Source organism: Vitis vinifera, chromosome 1, assembly GCF_030704535.1.
Source record: "Vitis vinifera cultivar Pinot Noir 40024 chromosome 1, ASM3070453v1".
In the NCBI taxonomy this organism is placed as follows: Eukaryota; Viridiplantae; Streptophyta; class Magnoliopsida; order Vitales; family Vitaceae; genus Vitis; species Vitis vinifera.
This window is the reverse complement of record NC_081805.1, coordinates 10,016,176-10,026,462: the sequence shown is the minus strand read 5'-3', so window position 1 is coordinate 10,026,462 and position 10,287 is coordinate 10,016,176. Positions and strand designations below refer to the sequence as shown.

General features: G+C 35.4%; 1 protein-coding gene across 1 annotated transcript; it reads left to right on the top strand.

Annotated features, from left to right (window-relative positions):
• The first annotated feature begins 1,183 nt into the window (after positions 1-1,183).
• LOC100262106 (IAA-amino acid hydrolase ILR1-like 4) lies at positions 1,184-5,867 on the top strand. The gene is made up of 5 exons (XM_002269388.5): positions 1,184-1,970; positions 4,112-4,237; positions 4,348-4,662; positions 4,784-4,912; positions 5,161-5,867. The coding sequence occupies exons 1-5, from the start codon at positions 1,497-1,499 to the stop codon at positions 5,548-5,550; spliced, it is 1,434 nt and encodes a 477-aa protein (XP_002269424.2). The 5' UTR covers positions 1,184-1,496; the 3' UTR covers positions 5,551-5,867.
• The last annotated feature ends 4,420 nt before the right edge of the window (positions 5,868-10,287 follow it).

The window sequence follows — 10,287 nt, the reverse complement described above, 5'->3', positions numbered from 1 at the left end:
TGAACCGAACAAACCGATGATCAAAATGCCTAACCAAACTAACTATCCGATTTTCCATAAATTGATCAACTACATTTGACCAAAATCGGTTTGTTCAAAGCTACTAGTAAGAAGGTTGAAGTTACTAATTGCCTAAGCCTAGCTTGCTATTACAGTGGTTGTGCCATGTATATATAGTGAAGATATGTTTTATAACAAACCGATGTTGGATCGGACTCGAACCAAGGTCCTTTAGGACATTAAAAATAACAAGTTACCTTTTGCTTTATAACTTACTAATGTTGCATTGATACCTCTTTCAAAATTTTATCCAACAAACTATTTAAGCAAATTTTCTTTCAAGTTTATTTTTAGAATAATTATTAATAATAAGTACGAAAATAGTATAATTAAATAATATAATAATTTTAAAATAATAAAAAACATAAAATAAACTTAAATATATATTTTATTTAATATATTTATATTTATCTTTATAATATAATTTGGTATATCGGATCTTAAAAATAAAATATTATTAAAAATGTTAATTATATTATATTTTTAATTTTTTAAATTAATTTTATTTTTAATCAAAAGTAAATTATATATTTATAATATCACTCGATCGATTACGATTCAAACATTGAATTGTGAATCAATAATTTTTTCATTTTAATCATCGTTCTAATTCTGAAAATATTGATTATAATTATTAAAAGGGTTGGGTAGGATAGTGGTGAGCTTCCTCCATACATTAATTCACATCAATCCTTTCATCACCTAAAAGTAAACGGGCAAATAATAATGTTGAAGATATAATTGAAGCACGTGAATTCCATTTATAGCTTAAGAGGAAAAATGGCGAAGCTACATTAAGCAAAGGCCGTTTTCTGAGAAAGTAGAGTGTTTTAAATCTTTCCATAAGAAACATGCATGACCGCAACTGAAGGATTTCAAATGGGGAAAAGGAGGAGACAAACACATCCTTGAAAATATGCTAAGGTACATTCACGTGGAAACGAAGATGATGGGCACGTGATTCACTGGAACTACAGCAGTAACAGCACTCACGGATATTCCGTTCAAGGCAAAATCCTCTCCAATCAGGGTGACGCACTAACGTGGGTGCTGCTGTCGCCACCACATCGCATCCAAACCCCATTTTTTCAGCACGTGCTCATTTCCGTGCCTTTTTGGGGTCCCCCAATTCAACTACCATTCACTCGCTCTGGCTTCTCTCCCTCTCCTCCATAGAAAGAGAATCCTTGCTGCTGCTCAGCACCATGGGGGGTCGTGGTGCTGCAGTTTCCCAGCCTCCGCCATTTGAGCATCGCATGCCTATCTATTCGGTGGGACCCCTTTGAGAGAGTGAATGGTACAAGTAAACGCGTGCGATGGTGTGATTCCGGCCTTTGAGAATTCTACCCTCCACACCAATTATTCAAAACAAGGGAGAGTAAATGAAATTTGGAACATGTGATAAATAAGGGCCGGGTTGCCGATATTGTAAAATAATGCAAGTATTATTGTATTTGACATATCCTTTGTGGCGTGTATATAAAAATATAACTTTCGAGTTTCTGATCCATCAATCCATTTTCAAGCTCTCAGCCATGGAGGTTCCACGGCCCTTTCTCATCGTCTTCCTAATCTCCATTGCCAACCCCTTTTGCTCTTGTTTGAGCCTGCAACCTTCTCTGAATTCGTTCACACCATACTGGAATTCCTCAGTCAAAGATCACATAACCGGAGTCGCTAATGATCCATTTACAGTGAATTGGATGAAGAGGATAAGGAGGGAGATTCACGAGAACCCAGAGCTGGCATATGAGGAGTTCGCCACAAGCGCGGTCATTAGGCGTGAGCTTGAGGAGCTGGGTGTTGGGTATCGGTGGCCGGTAGCCAGGACTGGGGTTGTGGCCACCATTGGTTCAGGGTCTCCACCTTTTGTTGCTCTGAGGGCAGACATGGATGCTTTGCCTATTCAGGTCAGTTCGGTTACTTTGTGTTCTCATTTTGTTTGGTTTCATCGAATAGGCCTATTCTAAGTTCCCCCATTTTTTATTTTGGTTGGATTTGCTGTGAATTATGTGAATTCGCGCTTGAAACTGTAGCAATTGCGCAGAATAATTCGGAAATAGGAGAGTCCTTCGAATAAATCGTGATGGACCCACAAAGCGGCGCCATCCTTGACCGCTGTTGTTGATGTAATGTCCTCTTTTAGACTTTAGGATATATTATATATCGAAATCTTGATCAACAGTTAATTTCAACGAGTAGCCAAGTTGTCATCAGAAACAACCACAAATTTCAGAACCTGTAGCTCTGATCAAAGACGAGGATATCGTTTGTTAGAATTAGCTGATCATCATAAACACCATAATTTTAGAAGGAAACTTGTGTTTTGATGGGGCTATTTGAAAAATATATGCTTTTCAAAACCCAATTTTATGAATCTGAAAACTAGCTTTTAATATGGAAAATTATATATTTTTCATACTGAGTTGATTGCATATTTTGTGTTGAAATTGCCCTCTTTTTTTCTTTTTTTTTTCCTCTTGTGCCCACCATCCTCCTCTCCCTCCCTCCTCCCTCCCCAGTGAAATCGGCCGACACTTTGCCGGCGTCATCACCGGCCCCCACTCACACCTCTCTCTCGACAATTTCCCCTCTCTCCCTTTCCCTTCCCTCTTTCTCTCTCTTTCCTTCCCTTTCGACATCACCAAGAGAGAAGAAGGTGGTGGCAATGGTGGAGAACCAAGGCTGAAGGGAAGAAGGTGCGGCTGGTTGCCATTGACGACGGCAACCAGCAACTCTCGCGGTCATTGACGGTGGTGGCGGAAACACCAGGGTAGGGAGAGACGTTGAGGAGGGGTGAGAGGGAGGCCGAGAAGGGCAAGGGCAAGCTCACCTCTGGGTAGAGGTTAACGGTGGTGCTCCCCTCTGGGTAAAGCTCCCCTCTCTCCCTACGTTGGTGCTTCCGCCGCCGCTGTTGTCAATGACCGCGAGAGTTGCTGGTTGTCACCGTCAATGGCAACCAGCCGCGCCTTCTTCCCTTCGGCCCTGGTTCTCCACCATTGCCATCGCCTTCTTCCCTCTTGGTGATGTCGAAAGGGAAGGAAAGAGAGAGAAAGAGGGAAGGGAAAGGGAAAGAGGGAAGGGAAAGGGAGAGAGGGGAGATTGCTGACCGAAGAGAGGTGTGAGTGGCAGCCGGTGATGATGCCGACAAAGTGTCGATCGGTTTCACTGGGGAGGGAGGGAGAGGCAGATGGTGGGCACGGGAGGAAAAAAAAAAATAAGAGGGCAATCTCGGCACAAAATATGCAGCCGGCTCAGAGTGCATGAAAAATATATAATTTTTCACATTAAAAACTGATTTTCAGATTTCATAAAGTTGGATTCCAAAAAACATATATTTCCTAAATGGCCCATCAAAACACAAGTTTCCCATTTTAGAAACTGTAGCTCTGACCCAACAGGATTTCGTTTGTTGTAATCAGATACACTAAGAATTCATACTGTTAGGGAAAAAATGTGGCTGGTAATACTAGCAAGTTGCATTTCTCGGTGGTGTCATGGTGCCACTGTTGGGAGTTGCAGGCTGGTGGCCAGCAAGGAAGGGAGTTAATCATATCTTGGGTAGTTTTTTAGCATCCTCTGTTTGCTTTCCCCAAGAACCCCAAGAATAAGAGTGAAAGTACAAGAAAAAAAGGTAATTTTTCAAGTTCCCAAAGAGATTAGGTACTTAAAACAGTTGCGGCAACGAAGCAAGGAAGCTTTAGCCCAAAGCTGATTTGGAATTTTGGTTTCATCTCCATCTCAAATTGTTGCTAAGATTGTACGATTGTTGAATAGGAAATCAACCACTTGATGATCCTTTTTGTTTAGACAAAATGGTTACTAGGAACTGTAAGATCAACTTATACAGAAGCTAATACAGGAATTCTTTAGAAGCCTTCTCAATATTATTTTGAGACTATGATCCCCAATGTCCATATCACTAATTTATTTTGGTAATTTCAAGAATTGTAGGATTGTAGTTTCATAGTTGAGGGTCGTTCTTGTTTTCGTTTTTGTTTTTTTGTTCTCAGAAATGTAGTTTAGTATCATTTATGCTGGCTATATGCAGGAAATGGTGGAATGGGAGCATAAGAGCAAAGTCGATGGAAAAATGCATGCCTGTGGACATGATGCACATGTAGCAATGCTCCTTGGTGCGGCAAAGATACTTCAAGAAATCCGAGATGAATTGCAGGTGAAGTTGACTCATGAGAGAAGTCTCAGATATTAGAGTTTCGGCCTGTTTATACCATATCCTAGTTCAATTCCCTTGGCTCTACCTGAATTCATCTTCTTCTAATGCAGGGAACCGTCGTTCTTATATTTCAACCAGCGGAGGAACGTGGGGTAGGTGCAAAAGACATGATCCAGGAAGGGGTGCTTGAAAATATCGAGGCTATCTTTGGGATTCATACAGTGCATGGATATCCAACAGGCACTGTTGCTGCACGGTCCGGAGAGTTTCTAGCTGGGTGTGGAGGCTTCAGAGCAAAGATCAGTGGGAGAGGGGGTCATGCTGCAAGTCCGCAGCATTCTATTGATCCAATCTTGGCCGTTTCGACATCAGTGATTAGCTTGCAAAATATTGTTTCCAGGGAGATAGATCCTTTGGATTCTCAGGTACTGTCAATTTTCAACTAATGTATAAGAACTTGATCAGATGGTTTCAGTCATTTGATCTGGTAATAAATTAACAAGATTTCTTGTACCTCCAACTTCTCACTAGAATTGGTTAGTACAGGTGGTTTCTGTAGCCATGATCCATGGAGGAACTGCATTTAATGTCATTCCAGATGCAGCTACTATAACTGGAACTTTCAGAGCCTTCAGCAAGAAGAGCTTCTATGCCCTCAGGGAAAGGATAGAAGAGGTAAATGATCTATGTACTTTACAAATGATTTATGACATAAACGCATATCAGTAGCTTTTATGCTGTCAAGAAAATTAAAGCATGCGTGTGTGTAATTCAGAAACATAGAGATCGCATCTCAAAACACTGGGTAAATCCATCAGGTCCCCTGTCACAAAAAAATGTATATATAAACTCATCTGGAGACTCAACTCAAGAGGTTTTTATGGACATGAATACAAGTTTTATATCCATGTTCTTTGTGCCAGGTTGTCAAAGCACAAGCAGCAGTGCATCGGTGCTCAGCAGAAATTGACTTCGCAGGAATGGAACAGCCCACAATTCCTCCAACTATAAATGATGAGAGGATTTATGAACATGTAAGACAAGTCTCCATTGAAATAGTGGGTGAAGAAAACACAAAAAGATCTCCATCCTTCATGGGCAGTGAAGATTTTGCCTTTTACTTGGACAAAGTACCTGGATCCTTCCTTTTAGTAGGCATGAGAAACGAGAGGGCAGGATCCATATATCCTCCACACAGCCCTTACTTCAGCATTGACGAAGAAGTGCTTCCCATTGGGGCTGCAATTCATGCAGCATTTGCATATTCTTACCTTTCAAATTCAACCAAAAATTCGTCCTTCCATAGTAGCTAAATGCTCCCTGTATTTATTCTCTCACAATCTTTCATTCTACAGTGGTCTCTTATAGAGTCATTTTCTTTGTTTATTTGCTCTCCTAAGCAAGACGAAGGGAATTCTTCAGAGAATGCAGGAAGAAAACGATTTTCTGGGGAGGTAACAGGCAGAAATAATATACAAAGAATGCATTGTCCTGCACATTTCAGTACGTAGGATTTTCCCTCCTGGTCTGTTAATGTAATGGAGGGTGTTGTAACATATTTTGAAACTGAACCTGCAGAATTCAGGCCCCTTAATGTTATTGCATTGAAATTAAAGCTTAAGTTTCACAACAGGTTGTATGATTGTACAGCATGCATTTAGGATTAATATTGAACACTCAACAAAGATCATATTAAGGCAATGTATACTTATGTGAACACTCAACATAAATAATATACAAAGAATACTTGTAGACTCCTTATGAATCGGTATCCGTAATCTAACAAGATAGTGTTATCACCTATTAAGATAATTCTCTTAATTCTGGAGTTACATATCTCACTTATTATATGATTAACTGACATACTTTAACTTCAAGGAACATATATCAAATTCCACTAAAGGAATTATTGCGACCATCGATTTCATGATCACATGTCCTTTAGATCACCTAAGAGGACAAACTATCTCAATCCCATGAGATATCATAATACTTTTATTGAGAATAACTGTCAGTACCGACCTCTATCAATCACCCAATCTAGTGTGTATCTCATACATTAGTTTTACGACCATAGGAAACCTATCCTAAAGACCAAGACAAGTTATTCTTCTAATTAAGAGGTAGTACACTATAGTCTCTATTGGATTGCTAAAATCTATGAATTGATTGTAGACAACTTATTTACTCTCAAGTAACCCATAACTTGTATCCTCTATATAATTCATAATGCACCCAAGTTATGTGCGATATAAGATATATGTAATGAATGCTCAAATCAATGTTAATGAAAGGGATAACAATGGGACAATCGAGTCTGACCTTGTTATATCATGTCTTGATTTTAGGAGTTGAATTCTAACACATTTAGTGTAATGACTCGCACCTAACCATGTAGATATTGTTTGTTTTGAATCCAAAGGGACCTTCACAACTTTAAAACTCATCTACAAGGTTAAGAAGAGTTCATACTTATATAACGTCAAAAACTTTCCTTTCTATCTAATTTGGGATGTCACAAACATCCCCTCCTGTAAGCACAACGAGGACGTTGTGTCCCATAAGATTGTAGAACCAAACAAATAAACACTCCCTATGACCAATCAAATCCTTACCCCTATGGTCAAACAAATCCCCACATTGAGGTCGGGGATTGGTTTTAATACCATTTGTAACGACCCGCACCCAACCATATAGATATTGTCCGCTTTGGACCCAAAGGGATCCTCACGACTTTAAAACGGGTTTACAGAGTTAAGAAAAGTTCATACTTATTTAATGCTAAAAACTTTCCTCACTATCCAATGTGAAATGTCACACTTAGCCACTATTCTTGCTTTGTATTTTTCTACTTTTCTTTTTACATTATTTTTTGCCTTGTATACTCATCTTACTCTAATTGTTTTTTTTTTTTTTTTTTCCCGTTTTAGAAGAGATTTTAGATCTTATATGTCATCCTTTCTTATTGTTTTTATTTCCTCGTCCATAACATCTTTCCATCTTTGGTCTTTAATTGGTTCTTCAAAATCTATTGGTTCATAATTTGTAGAAAGACAAAAGAGGATAAGATCATTTTGATTTTCTATTACCTCATAAATTTCTTATAAACTTCTAAAACATAATGTCCTTTCACTTAGCTTTTCGATAAAGATGACGTTGTTGGAATTTCAAGAGTTGATAGAATGGTTATGAAAGTGGAATTCTTCTTCCTAAAGATGAGTATCATAGTTACTTTCTTGAGCATTACAATCACATTCTTCTTCATCATTAAATTTAACATCTCTACTTATAATGATCTTTCTATTGTTAACCTTTGGAGCTTGAGTTATAACTAATGAAAATATATTTTTCACTCTTATCAACTAATTTTGATTGCTTTTGATTCTACACATGAGCATATGCAAACCTTCCAAATACTCTCTAATGTGAAATACCCGACTTTCTTCCATTCCAAGCTTGTTATAGTGTTTTATTTGATACATATCAATTGGGAGAATAATTTGACAAATAAAGCACATAATCAGCCACTCCGACCCAAAATTCTTTAGGCATATTCTTATTTTTTAATATATTTTGAACCATGTCAAGAATAGTTCTATTTTTTTTTTTCAAATACACCATTTTGTTATGGAGAATATGAAACCATTAAAGGCCAACAAATCCCATGATTTTCAAAATATTTTTCAAATTCTTTTTATGTGAATTTGTCTCCTCTATCTTATCTCATTGCTTTTATATAATGGTCACTTTCATTTTCTACAAGTACTTTAAATTTCTTAAAAGGACTAAGTCCTTCATATTTTTCTTTCAAAAAATACACCAAGTTTTTCTACTAAAATCATCAATGAAAAGAAAAATATATTCATTCTTACCCACACACACACAGAGAGAGAGAGAGAGAGAGAGAGAGAGAGAGAGAGAGAGAGAGAGAGAGAGAGAGAGAGAGAGAGAGAGAGAGAGAGAGAGAGAGAGAGAGAGAGAGAGAGAGAGAGAGAGAGAGAGAGAGAGAGAGAGAGATAAATATATATATATATATATATATATATAGAGGCTTCTTTCCTCTTGTAATTTTAAGATGTTCAAATTAAGATGAATAATTTTAGACATTAAGATTTGAATAATTCATTCTTACCCAAGTTTGATATCTCACATATATATGAATAATTTTAATTATCCAAAATTAAGATGTTCAAATCTTAAGTGTTGAATTCAAGAGGAATCATTGACAAGTTTTTAGACATTTTTACAACATTATTTTGAATGTTTAAATAAAACATTCTACTTCTTGTCATAGACACATTAACAATTAAATTGGCATGTTGATATCTTATTGAGAGATTTTGATTTTTTATATGAATATCACAATATTTTTCTAAAAGTTGACTCAAACTTAATGTATTATTTTTCATGTTTGACATAAAGTAGACACTTGAGATAAATTGATGTCTTTTATTTTTAAAATGAATTAGGCTTTTACCTTTGCTTTTTATTGGAATCTTAGATGCATCTCCAAATTAAGTAACATGACCATTCTTCAATTCATCTAGTTCCACAAATATGTTTTTGAAACTACACATGTGATTGCTTGCTTCGATGTTAAGATACCATGCGTTTTTCTCCTCTTTTATATGTCAATAATACGACAAGTTTCTTCTTGATCTTTTTTTCAATATAGTTGGCTTGTCCTTCCATATCGTTAGTGGAATTGCTACATTTATAAGCATAATGATCATTTTTTTTTTATAATTATAACATTTCAAGAAAAGTAACTAAAACCTTAAATTAAATCCCTATTGAAATAGTTGATAAATCAAATAGAAATTTGAGGTAAATGAAAAGATTTAATTTTCAATTACTTTTTAGGATTGTGATGACAATTTCAAAAATGACTACTCTTATGTCAAGTAATTAAAATCTTTAACTAAATGAAAAGATTAAATTCTTATTTAAATTGATTATTAATATGGAAAAAATTAAAATTTGAATTACCTTTTAGGCTTATGATAGTAATTTCATGAATGACTTGAGTTATGTCAAGTAATTAAAACTCTAATTAAATGAAAAAGATTAAATTGTCATTTAAGTTGATTATTAGTATTGAAAAGATTAAATTCTCATTTAAATTGATTATTAGTATTGAAAAAATTAAATTTTGAATTACCTTTTAGGTTTGTAATGATAATTTCATGAATGGTTTATGTTATGTCAAGTAATTAAAACTCTAACTAAATGAAAATTGATATTTAAGTTGATTATTAGTATGATAAAGGTATTTTTGAAAAAAAGAAAAAAAAGAAAAAAAAGAAAGTGACAAAGAGTTTGTACCTTTATAGGTAATATTTAAATTCTCATTTAATTTGATTATTAGTATAGAAAAAAAACTAAAATTCGAATTACCTTTTAAGTTGATTATTAGTATGATAAAGGTATTTTTGAAAAAAAAAAAGGAAAAAAGAAAAAAGAAAGTGATAAACAGCTCATACTTTTATAGATAATATTTAAATTTCCATTTAAGTTGATTATTAGTATAGAAAAAAAAATAAAATTTGAATTACTTTTAGGCTTGTGATGATAATTTAGGAATGGTTTTTGTTATTTCTAGTAATTAAAATCATAACTAAATGAAAAGATTAAATTCCTAAGGATATTTTTGGAAATAAGAAATTAAAAAGTAGTATAGATTTTCTCAAAAGAATTAGGAAAAAAACAATGCTTTTCCCCTCTAATCTCTTTTTAGCTCTAAAGAAACAAAGTGGGATAAGAAAGAGAGAAAATGATGGGGGAAAAGGAAGAAAAAGTAAGGGGAGTGAGGGCTGTAGAGTTATGAGAGGTGAAAAAAATGGTGAGTGAGAAAATAACTACAGTTAGTGAACCGTCCCATCATCCAATACAATAACGGAAGGGTAATAGGCTAATAGTATCCGAACTCTCATCTTTGACTGGGTGTAAAATCGCCTTTTCAGAAAGTCTTGAAAAGGGAAGTATGCTTAATTTAACTCCTTAGCCATTATTTTATCCTTCTTAACCAAATATTAGAGTAACAGAAATTT